The sequence below is a fragment of the Crocodylus siamensis genome, chromosome 1 (assembly GCF_052110815.1).
Source record: "Crocodylus siamensis isolate JL-2025a chromosome 1, ASM5211081v1, whole genome shotgun sequence".
NCBI lineage: Eukaryota > Metazoa > Chordata > Crocodylia > Crocodylidae > Crocodylus > Crocodylus siamensis.
The window spans coordinates 283,819,746-283,832,459 of NC_143395.1; the positions used below are offsets into that span (position 1 = coordinate 283,819,746).

Below are 12,714 nucleotides of genomic sequence, written 5' to 3' on the forward strand. Positions count from 1 at the left end.
CACAAATCCCCATTTTCCCATGATCAACATGAAACGCCTAGTGCATAATGTATGTATAGTGGTGTTTCATGTTGATCATGGGAAAATGGAGATTTTGGGTTACTACTTTTAACTCCAAAATTGGGGATTTTTTTTAAAACCGGAGAAAACCTGGATCCCTGATAAGGACGTTCCCAAGTGGTACAACTGGAGGGAAAGGAGACTGTGCTTCAAGACCCGTGTCGACAGACCCGTCTTTCCTGGGTGCCAGGGCAGGCAAAGGAACTCTTGTCACTGCGCATGTGCACACGCAGCGGGGAACACCACCCTGCTCCGCGTTCAGCTTTCCACTGCTGCCGGTTACAACTGTCCCCGCGCGCGCGCGCGTGCGCACACACTCGGGATCTCGCGGGGTTTCGGGCAGAGGCGGGAGGTGCCTCTACTCGAAATCCTAGAACACTAGGTACATCGCAAGCCCGGGGGCTCAGCCTGTGGGGCGGGGACGACTGTTGGCGGGAGACGACCCCTCCCACCATTAGAAGCGCCGTGTCACGCGGAGGGAGGAGGGAGTGCGCCTGCTCAGGGAAGGCCCCGGCCGTTACAAACAGCCTGCGCGGTCTCTTAGCAACCCACCCTTTCCCCCTCTCTGCTTGGTAGGGGTCGGTGTTAGCGCCTCTGCTTTGTGCTGCTGTCCTCTGCTCTTCACGGGGGCTCTCACAGACAGAGGGGGTAGGGGCGCATTCCCCTGCCCCAGCCCCCTGGCTATGGGGGGCTTCCAGCTGCTGCCACCCAGACTAAATGTCCCTAACCTGGTAGCTGTGCCAGAAGGGCCTTTTCAGTAAGGCTGGATCATGCCCATAGTCTGGGGCTGTATTTATCACTGATTGGGCGCGTCTACACAAGACACTATGGTGCAGTTGTTACTGAACATTTATTTAGTACTAAATAAATGGACAGTAACCAGAGTTACTGTCTAGTAGCACTAGCAAGCATCCTTTAAGTTACACTACTTAAAGTAGTAGCTTAATACTGCACAGTAGTGTGTTGGCACTGTCTGCGCTGTGCCATGCTACTGCGCAGGATTTTTTGGCTACTGTGCAATCAGCATCTCATGTAGACGGACCCGCTAATTACTGGGTAGCTCTGAAAATGTCTGTGCGTAGGAACCCTGCTACATGTTCAAATTAAAGCTGGATAGAAACCAGATATACAGTTGTTACACTTCTTTTCAGGGGTGTAAGTTGTAGCCGTGTTAGTCTGAGGACATAGGCAGACAGGTAAATCCGGTATCTTTTACTAAATCAACTCAGTTGGAAAAATTCTTCTTACACATTTTTCAAGCACTAACTTTATAGATGGCTGCCTCTTGATTGGATAGTCATTTTTAACACGTGATAAGCACCTTGCATAAGTGGCTGATCTGCATTTTTTGTGTGATTAACCAGTTAATTGTGTGATTATTACTATGCACGTGTGGATGGTCAAAATGTATTGCACGATTAACCAATCATCTTATAGATGTCATGTGTAGCAGGGACCTAACACACCACTGTCTTGCAAATTCCTGATTTAGGCTCAGATTACATGAATAGTCTGCATGTGAACATTGAGTTCAAGTCAGTGGGACTACTGGTGGAAAGAAGCTCAGCAAATGGAGGTTTGCAGGATTGGCGCCCTTTTTTCCCCCCTAGTTAAAATTGTATTTTAAGTGTTTAAAGGTAAATTTTGTGTAAGTGCTGCAGTCCAGAAATTGGGTGACAAGCAAGAATTTCTTAGAGTGATATCTTTGGTTGGACCAATTATCAATGGGATGAAGTTAGAAAAGCTTTCAGATGCGTGCCTTGCTTTGTCTGTGATACCAGGAAGCCAAGCTATTTTAAACTTCTTGTAAAATATATTTTAAATGCCACATTGAAACAATGAAAATGATTTTTAACATTTAGAAACAATGTATTATAGTTTGCAGGCAGAGGTCTTGTATGCATTCTAAATTGTTGACCGTGCTGATAAAATCTTAAAATACAGTGTTTTGCTACAAAAAAGTCAGAGTGCTTGCTTGCCATGTAAGAATAATGTGGTTATGAAGAAGTGAAATAAGCAGAGATTTTTGCTTTTCACTTTTGGATAAGCTCATCACCAGAATAGAAGATAACTCTTGCAAATGATCAACTGTTTCATCTATGTTTAGGTGGGCCAGAAAGGCTGCTTAAGCTGCTTTCTGTTCTCAGTGGTGGCAAAAGACAGAACCAGGAGCAGTGGTCTCAAGTAGCAGCAAGGGAGGTTTAAGTTGGGTATTAGGGTGGTGAAGCACTGAAACAGGTTATCCAGAGTGGTGGTAGAATTGTCATCCTCAGAGGTTTTTAAGACATGGCTAGACAAAGCCTTGGCTGGGGTGTAGGGATGTGCTTTGAGGAGAGGATTAGACTAGATGACCTCCTGAGGCCCCTTCCAACCCTAATTTTCTATGGTTCTGTGATCTTTAGATGGCTTGACAGATTCTACAGGAGGTACCTTTTTAAGCTGACAAGTAATGCATGAATTCTAATATGACTGTTAGTATTATGTTTATACATCTGGAGATGACTACTAAACAAAGACTTTGGCTAATATGTCATCTGTTAATCAGCTGGATTGGCTTTAGTTAACTAGTAACACCATATTGATAATGTATCCCAGTGACTAACCAGATTTTGCCTTAGCTATAATGAGCTTTTCTTGTGCTTTTCTGTTTTTAAGTTTTGCTTGGCCCTGGTTAGTTTGTAGCATGAACTTTATGGACTTAAGCATAAAGCAGTGAGTTTATGAAGGTATATAAAAATACTGATCAGCTCATGGCAGTTTAGGAGCCAGAGAAACTAGAGAGCCAGTTGAAATTTCCTTGCTATTCCCTATAGGTGCTTCATTTCTGGAGTAAATATTTCTACAAGTATTAATATAATCCCAAAGAAATATGGATGTCATTGCAGAATTAGGGCCTTACTGTGGAACTATATTTTGATCACTTAATTTGTATCTTTTTTAATGTTTTTAACTAGGTGTGCGGTTTGTTATTGGATGGTAGGAAGTGTGCCTTATGATCCATGTATAACAGCAAAGTAATTCGTATGTCTGTGGCAGTAAGATGACCCTGCTCCAAATACATTCATTTTAAGTTCTGTATCATCTGGAAATACAAGCTGCTTTGCAGAGGATGTGGGCCACTAAAAGAATATGTAATACTCAAAGGCAATGGATTAAATTGAAAGAAGGTAGACTTCATGGCTGCATACTTCTAAAATGTCAGCAGTTTCGGACTGGTGTTTTGAACTACAGCAGTCTAAAAACCATACGTTTTAAATCCACATGTAGTGTAAGTATCTTTTTTTTATTCTTTCTATAGTGCTATAGGCATGGATGTTGCTCTTCCACCCAGAGACCAGTTGCTTTAGAACTTACAGTCCCAAGTTTGACCATTTGGCTGCAATCTTGAATTGAGGATCACCTATATGAGTAAAAACCTGAATTGAATTGAGGATCACCTATATGAGTAAAAACCTGAATTGCTGATTTTGACACTAATTTAGTAAAATGACTGAAAGAATAGGGAAGGGAGGTAAGAGAAGACATTGGTTTTCCCCACATCTTGCAGTTTGAAGGGGTTTTTTTTCCTCTTAAAGTAAAAATAGATGTACAGTGTACTTGATCACTAGTGGACGACTAACTAGATAATGCTCTCTTAAGAACTCATTTTAAAGTGATATACTAAAAAATTTCTTCAGTGTATGTGGGTATGAAACATGCAGTAGAAAAAAAGGTGAAGACTAGTAAGTAAGGCAGGATCGGAGCAGAACAGATCTCCAAATAGATGAAATCCAGGGTAGAGGGAAATGGCAGTTTAAATTTTACAATTCAGCCCCTGGGTTTAGGCACCTAATTCAGAATAATATACATTTTTAAAAGCAAGCAATGTATTGGTAAACTAGCATTCAATAATATAATACTTGAACCTGCTAAGCGCCTGCAAACGTACACGATGTGGAACTTTTCTTTTTCTTTCTAAACAAAATGTCTTCAGCAAATTACAAAAGATTCAGTTACATCCTGTTCAGATTCTTGTTCAAAGTATTTCAGCAAAAAATAAGTTAATGTTTTCCTGAACCCATTTCCTTTGTTCTTCCTTCAAAAGATTAACTCTTGATTCTATGGATATAGATTTTCTGGGGAAAGGATGAGCAGATGATAATGGACATGATAGCAACTGTTAATGCAGAGGGAGTTAAAATAGCATCTGGAAAGGGTCCCAAGGAACAATGTGATGAAAAACAACATATACTGAAAGGTATTTCCTTTTTTTAGACTCTGGGTATCTTTTATTTCTTGTCTTATTCTAATATGGATTCATGTGTTTTGCAAACAGATTAGTTCTGTAAAAAGTTGACAGTAATCACTCTTACTGCTTACTGTTTTTGTAGTTTTTAACAGTTATTTTAAGAGCATAGAAATTATGAAGAGGTGAAAAGGGTAAAAATCAGGAAAATGACAGCTTAAAGAAATAAAATTTAACACGGGAGAACCTGGATGTAACTAATATATGCTATACATCCAGATTTTCCCAGACAGGCCTCCCCTTTTCCTCCCTTCAGTCCGCGCCAGGGCCAGAGTTACTCTGCCGCCTTGCGTACAAGCTGGAACCACCATGCTGTGGCCTGGTTGGGATGGGGGCAACTGAGGGACCCCTCTGGCAGGGCTGGGGGAAGCTGGTGGCTGTGGCTTGGGGAGTGAGGGGCACCAAGAAGGGTAGAGGGCTGCAGATTGGGAGTGCAGAGCACTGGCAGTGCCAGGGGGCTGTAGGTTGGGCATGAGGGGCGCCAGCATGGCCTGAGTGAGTGGGGGGACCATGGGTTGGGAGTGAGGGGAACTGGCACGGCACAGGGACTAGGTGGGGAGGGAGGGGCACCGGAAAATGGGGCGGGGCTATGGTTCAGGAGTGCGGGACATTGGCAGTGCCAGGAGGCTGCTGGTCTGGAGTGAGGGGTGCACCTTCCCTCCCCTCATCCTCCCCCTCCCTCCCAGTGTCCTCTTTTTCTTTGGAACTGTAAATATGGTAATCCTAATAAGTAATATAATATAATTTACTGTTATAATTAATTGGCCCCATTCTGTCCCTTTTTAAATTCTAAATTAATTTTTCAAGTATGGTATTTTTACAATTAAATTGATTCCATTAGTAGTATTTCCGTAGTCTCTTGGGATGGAGGAGATGTGGGGATGATTCTGAAGAAGTTGGACAACAAATGTTTATTCTGTCATTCTGAGCCTATTTAACATGTGTGGTAGCACCTAATGTTTGGGAAATGAAGCCTGAAATCTCCTTGGCCCCAAGCCAGAGCTCAGTGAAATCAAGGAAATCTGACATAAGTAGGCTTTGAATCCATTTCTCTACATTTAGTGTAGTCCATCCTTTGGGATTTTCTGTTTTTAATGAGAAACTAGAAGCAGATTCTCGAATGACGACTGCTACTTGATTTCTTGATGCTAATTTAATTGATAGATTTTTACAATCCTTGGAAAGTTATGAACTTACTTGTAGTGAGGCTTGTACATTTATATCCCTTCCTTTCACAGCCTTACTCAACATAAATTCTAAATTACAGTGGAAAATAATTTGTGCAGCAGACAGTACCTAATAATCAATGTGCTAATATTAAACATTTGCCTTTAGCAATATCTGGTACGCTTAATAATGATTCTCTTTATATATTTTTATTCATAAAGTCTGTATTGTTACTCGCTTTACATTTTAAGTTATTAAAATTGGCTAAAATAGCGATTGGGTAAGTTATTTTTTCCCCAGGTTGTAAGGAATTTTATTAATCAAGTCTTTTATATGGTAGAACCCAATCTATCTGGGTGGTTTGCAACTTGCTTAATTCACAGCAGGTTGCCATATTAAGGATGAGCTATTCAGTTGTTTGATATGGCTTTTACTACAAAGCGCTTTTACTGCAGTTTCTCCGATCAGTTGGAGCTCTTCAGGAGTCTAATACAGCGTAGGTGCCATCTGCTAAGCTTTCTTCTTGAGGTAATCAAAAAATCGTTAAAAATATATACATATGGGGTTAAGTACATTGCCATAAATAGGTTTATTGAAAGAGGACCTGGGGACTACAGTGGCCAATAAGTTGGACCAATTTGGAAGTGAACATTATATCATTCATGAAATTCAAGCACATTCCTGAAGTGCCTCAGGCCAGAAGCTGGGGGGTGCTAGAGCAGGCCCTTGACTGCAGAAAGCAGGGGGAACAGGGGGCATGGCCAGGCCCCAGCAGTAGCCTGGCATAAACTGGCCGGAGGGGTTTCCCCCCTCCTTGTCCCACTAGCAGGGAACCAAGCTGGGATTTGCCTGGCACTCCCCCCTCACTACTGCAATGGCAGGACATAGCCCCTGAGGCAGAGGCTAGTGGGATCTGCCCATCACAACTGCTGACACTCACTCCATGTGCAGGACAAGCGGCGGGATAAGCCCACTCCTGCCCCTTCTGCCAGATGCCAGAGAGAGGGGGGGAATAATCCTGTTCCCTAGCCCCTGCCCAAGGGTTCCTGCTATGCAGTGTCTGGCCGTGCCCCCACCTCGGCCGCTGCAGCAGCAAGGCAGCAGAGCCCTGGATGGGGGCAGCAGCCCCTGTTATAGTGTTGGGGAGCTCAAGCCCCTTCCTGGTGGGTGAGAGGGAGCACGCTGTGGGGTATGCAGAGCTGCAGCAATGGTGCTAGGGGAGGCATCTAGCCCTGCAGTGCAGCTCCCCCACTGGGAAGGAGCTTTCACTCCCTGACACTATGATGGGCATCTGCCCCCATTAAGGGCCCTGTCCCCTCATTAGGGCCCTTATTCCACCAGTTGTCCTGCGCAAGGAGTGAGCAGTGGTGGTCAGGACCGGCAGACCTGGCTGCGGTTCTCCAGTGACAGTGGGGAAGAGAAAAGAATAATCCCTCTGTCTCAGGGGCCCTACCAGCCCACCACTGCAGCAGCAGTGGGGAAGGGCCTGGCAGAACCAGCTTAAGTCCCTGCCAGTGGGATAGGGAGGGAGGAATTAAACCCTTCTCTGGCCAGACCGCAGGCCCTGCTTGTTTCTGCTGGGCTGAGGAGCAGACAGGCAGGGTCAGCCCTGCTCCACTGGAGCAGACAGCCCAGACAAGAGAGCATGCCTGGATGCTGGGGGACTCTGGTTTTAAGTTGAACCAGGAAGGGGTCTGGGACAGACATTACATGAACCAGCTAGGCAGTTTCAGTCATTTTGAAACTGGTTTATGTGCACTGAACATCTGTTCTGTTATAGGTTTAAACCAGTTTCTGATCTCTTAAACCAGTTTATGTGTAATTTCTGTCCCTAACCAAGAAGGCTACCTTCATACTAGGCTGCATTAGTAGGAGCATTGCCAGCAGATTCAAGTTAGTAACTATTTCCTTCTATTCTGTACTGGTGAGGCCACGTCAGTACGGTGTCCAGTTTGGCCCCCCCGCTACATAAAGGTTGCGGACAAGTTGGACAGAGTCCAACAGAGGACAGTGAAAATGGTGAAGAGGCTGAGGTATGACTTATGAGGAGAGGCTGAGGGAACTGGGCTTATTTATTCTGCAGACTAGAAGACAGAGGGGAATTTAATAGCAGCCTCTAACTATCTGAAGTCTGGTTGAAAAGAGGGGTGGAGCTAAACTGAAATAAAATTAATATGAGAGATCCTGCTTTACCATCATTCCACTAACTCGCTTGGTTAGCCTCATTAGACTCGAGGCATCCCTTGGAAGATGCCAGCTCTTATGCCTCATTTTTTTACTATGGAAATAGAGCAATTCTTGTGTTGCAAAGAGCTTAGACTACGACAGATCAGCATGCTTTTGACACTATGTCCTCCTCTTTGAAATTTCTTTAACTTGTTAATCATGCATGGGTGTTTGCCTGCCTAACAGTGCTGATATTGCCCAGCACTGCAGCACCTTTGAAATGAATTCCTGGCATCCCAGGGTACCACAACACGCTGGTTGAGAATTTCTGCCCTAACTGCACATAAATTCAAGGTAGTGTAATGTTTGCCCATGAGAAGGAAGCTAAAAACATAGCTTCCACAAATTCTGTTTTAAAAAAAAAAATAATCTAAAACTAATAACTCCTTTAGAATATGTACAGTGGCTTGCATTTACTTATCTACAATGCTTTCTCTCGCTTTTGCTTTTTCATAGAAGTGTCTATAGCTGTTACGTTCTTTCTCTTAAAAACAAATGACCTTTGTATAAATTTCTCAGAATGGTTGGATACTGACATTAACATTTTTAAGTTGTATCAGTTCTAATAATGAAATACTTTTTTTTCTAAATAGTACTATTTTAGGTTCAACACTGGGAAATATATAGTAAATTTCAGCACTTGTAATTAATTTTGCTCCAGGTTTGTGCCTAAGATGGTTTAGAAATTGTATGTATGCTTCATATGGTTCTGGAAAATGCCCAGAATCATTGTTTCTGTGGTGTATATGTTTGCATCTATTAAGTTTTCTGTGGATGGGAAGTAAAATATGGCAAAATGTCTCTCCTGGCTACACAATATTAAGCCTTTTTAAATTAACAGTATAAGAAAGTTTACCTAAACCAATGTTCTACAGACAAAATATATTTCCAGGTAGAACAACAGGAATAAAATGATGTGTAACTCAGGTAACCATTTTTAAACACAGGTGCTCTGAGGCTTAGAGCTTCTGAACAGCTACAACTTCTTTGTCCTTTAATTAAGCCTTTTTTCCTGGGGTTTCTTATGTAGGTATTATGCAGAAAAAGTAAACACTTAATTGATCTGTTCCTGCTTGCAAAATTTTATTTCCACAGAAAAAATGAAACATCTCAATCTATCATTTGCAGCTTGTGGGTTTCTGGGTATATACCACTTGGGGGCAGCAGCTGCTTTTTACAGGCATGGTGAGAAGTTACTGAAGGTTGTGAAGGCTTTTGCAGGAGCTTCTGCAGGATCACTGGTTGCCACAGTTCTGTTAACAGCACCGGAAAAAATAGAGGTAACTGATAGATTTAGGACATCTTTATATTTACTGGTACCTTTCAGTTTTCTTGTAGGAGCAGTTTTTAAAACCCTTTGCTTTCCTTAACAAATGTGTGCATGTGTATTCTGTATACAACTTGTGAATGTTTACAGCAAAATATACACTTGCTTGAATGTAATACGATGTAAAGTTGTGTATGAATGGATGTTTGTTGAAGTCTATAACGATATAACTATACCTTAAACATGTGTATGCGCTCCCTTCTAGTTGAGAGTTTATGAAGATAGAAAATATATGGACACTTGATTTTTTTTTTTTATGATAACTTAAAGTTTGCTTTAAAAAGGAATAGTCACTTTTTTTTCTTAAGGCTAATTGCTGTTACTAAATATTGTAAGTATATATTCCTACTTGTTTTTAAAGAGGAAGTACAAGGAATATAAACCATACCAGTCAAATAAGGGAAGGAACATGTGCATCTGTAAGCCTTGATAATATCCTCTTTTCCAAGCTGTAGGACTCAGAGCTTTTATCTCTAATGTATCTGATTAGCAGGGATCCTGTTTTTTCCTGATTTAAAAAAAAAAAATCCCCTATTTTCAGACATAAAAAGTACCCAAAATCCACATTTTTTCCATGATTAAAATGAAACACCACTTTATTTATATATGTGGCATTTTATTTTAATCATGGGAAAATGTGGATTTTAGGTTACCTTTTATATCTGAAAATTGGATCCCTGTTGATTAAAGAATCAGACAGCAGTGTTGTGTGGTGCTCTACCTCCTTTATGTTCCATGCATGTCTTATCCCCAGAAACACTCATGGTTTAGACTTGCATTAGAAACATAAACAACTGGTACAGGAAAAAGTACAGCTGCCTTTCCCAGCTTTTTGCTGGTAAAATTCCTCTCCTTAGAAGCAGTTCTTCACCACCCTCTTGGCTTGTTTAGAACCACTTTACACTTTCTTCTGTGGCCCAAAGTTGACCTAGTAAACAAAGGGCATTGAACACATTAATGTAAATATGATACTAAACATTTGGCAAAATTATACCAGACTTATGTATTATGGCATACATAAGGACCCAGGAGGTCCTTCTAATTGTGTTCCTAAGTGAGCATTCACTGGGGTGCATTTCTTTAAGTGATTTGAAATTTCTTGGGTTTTAGTATTCATTTTAGTAATCTGATAAAAATTAAAGACCTTTTAATGGTTCATAACTTGCCTAAAGTGATTTTTTTTTTCAACGTTAAAACAAAGTTAAGTTCAGCTAAATAGAAGTTCAAATGGGTTGTTTTATTGAATTGGAGGGAGGGAGGTGATGCTCATGGTAAGCATGCTGTACAGGTCATTTTTCCTCTTAGAGGCTTAATCCAAAAATTTTCAGGCTTTGGGTACATTTTTTGAGTCCTGTATTTGAATCTGACTAGTTTTTCAGGTTAGAATAGATAGAAGCCAAACAAATACTTTGACATTTGCAGTTTGTAAAGGGATTTCATTCCTCATGAATTTTTTAAACCTTGCAGAAGCATCTGACTTCTTGCTTTCTACTACATATGATAGCTCACTAGCTTTTACCAACCCAGGGTAAAACCATTTTTGCTTCCCCTGATTTTTTTGGAAACGGTTGGTTGGTTGTTTTTTGTTTGTTTGTTTCTTCCAGTCCTATTTTTATAAGGACTTTTCCACATAATGAAGTTTTGGTTTTCACTCTTCTGTTCAAGTATGGTGCACATTACAATAAATCTGACTTCTGATTCATGACATCTTGAAAACAAAGAGATCATTATGTAACCAGGGCAAAGGGGGGCAACCTGGAGCATGCATGCTACGAGTGGCATAGGCAGCATTTTTGTGTGGTGCACTGCAGATCAGGGAGGAGGCAGGCAGCAAAGCGTAGATAGGACATGGGGAAGGAAGTCGAACAGTGGATCAGGCAAGGGAAGGAGATTTGGAGTGGCACTTGGGGAGGGCATGGGGCTTAATTTGTGGCATGCCTGACAAAAAAGGTCAGTCTTGCTGAACTAGTTGAACTTTCTTCATTTCTTTTTCTTAATTAACCTTTCAGACATTCTGTTTCAGTTGCACAGAAAATTATGGCAGCTGTCCAAGGAACAAAATTCTTCATTCCCATGGATGTCAACCAAAAATAGTCTAGCCTAGTGGATAAAATGTATTTCATTGAAATATTAAAATGATGTTGAAATTTCTATTAACCTTTTTGTTCTTAACACTACAAAAAAAAGTGTGTGTGTGGGGGTGGGGGGGAGGTTGAAGGAAAGCTCTTTGAACAAAGAATGTTCTGAACTACTGGTGCCCAACATTTTTGTGGGCCAGATGAGCAGCGCCAGGTCCATCTCTGGGCTGGATCCAGCCAGGGCTTAATCCAGTAGCCGCGGCTGGTGCAGTGGGAGCTGGACCAGGCTACAGGACGGGGAGGGAAGGAAGTGGGGGAGGGAACAGGTGGCCTAGCACAAAGGGAAGGAAGAAGGAAACCTGTATGGGTTTGTGACACTGAAGAGTGAGGCTGAGAGTAAAGAAAGCTGTAATTGCATAACTTTTTAGTATGAGATTTTTCAAATAGCATTGTCAGAAAGACTTGGGATCCTGAGTATTTGCTGAAAGCGAAACTTAGAGGTCTTGGGGCCAGATTTTACAAAGGTACTCAGACATGTAAAGGTACCAGTAGGCGCTTAGATATTTTACAAAAACAAAACAAAAACGTGGATTGAGCACTTTGTTGCAAAAAATTGCGGTCCGTTTCTTGTAGACCACTAAAATCACAGACACACATACATTTAGCAGTACAAAAGGTGTATTTGCAAATAGGGTTAGAGCAGAGTCAAAAACTTAGATTACTTTGAATCCACTAAGGAATTTTTGCAGGCTGTATTTATCTTTTTTCTTCTGGGCACGTGTGCAGAAACAGGAATTTTTATAGCTCATTTCTGTTTCATACAAACATGCATGTGGTTACATTACTACATCCATCGCATGTACATTATAATTAACTACTTAAGTATGCAGGGCGGAGAGGTAAATATGCATCAGCTAATTGAGCATGCTCAGAAAGTTCTATAGGTTACCAAGAGTTTAAACCCCCCCCTTCAAGGACACAGTCAGTTGAATTCCAGCTTCTGTAATCTGCATGAGGAAGGCTGGGGGAGAGTCTGCGATTTAAGAAAAACTCTGGCAAGGCTGGCCAAGGAAAAAAGTCCTTGGCAGTGTTTCTTTCTTATCAGGTACGAGATGCAAGCTGTGCATTTCTAACAATACTCTATTTCTAACAATATTCCCCCCCTCAAGATGATTTTTGCCTCCCATTTTTATTTAGGCAGATTAAGATAATTACGAGGAATTTTTCTGAGTACCATGCCTTTTGCTACAGTCTGCGCTTTGAGGGGGACTGCTGCAACTTGCATTTTTTTAACTGTGGTGGTTATTAATCTTTTTGAAGCAGGTGTCTTCATCATACAGGGATGATTGTGGTTACATTTCATCCACGTGGAGTTTGGGAGCTTAACAGCAGTAGAATTTCATTGACCTGCATACTTGCTGCAATTAAGGGCATAACAGGTAGTGCATGTTCGGACTTATTTCAATGTCCATGTACACTGGCTATGTTTCAAACTCTTCTTTGTACCATTATTGCTAATATAGTACTCTCTTAATGCTACTTGGGAAAGATCCCAGCTGCGGTTCTCATTC

At 41.5% G+C, this 12,714-nt stretch overlaps 1 protein-coding gene across 1 annotated transcript in view; it reads left to right on the forward strand.

Moving 5' to 3' along the window:
* Nucleotides 1-360: 360 nt before the first annotated feature.
* PNPLA4 (patatin like domain 4, phospholipase and triacylglycerol lipase) overlaps nt 361-12,714 on the forward strand; it is a 42,331-nt gene continuing 29,977 nt past the window's right edge. Inside the window, exons 1-4 of the mRNA XM_090064042.1 lie at nt 361-442; nt 3,015-3,328; nt 4,171-4,297; nt 8,834-9,018. Of these exons, the coding sequence (XP_089920168.1) occupies nt 3,170-3,328; nt 4,171-4,297; nt 8,834-9,018 (471 nt within the window). The 5' untranslated portion in view covers nt 361-442; nt 3,015-3,169. The remainder of the gene's footprint in view (nt 443-3,014; nt 3,329-4,170; nt 4,298-8,833; nt 9,019-12,714) is intronic.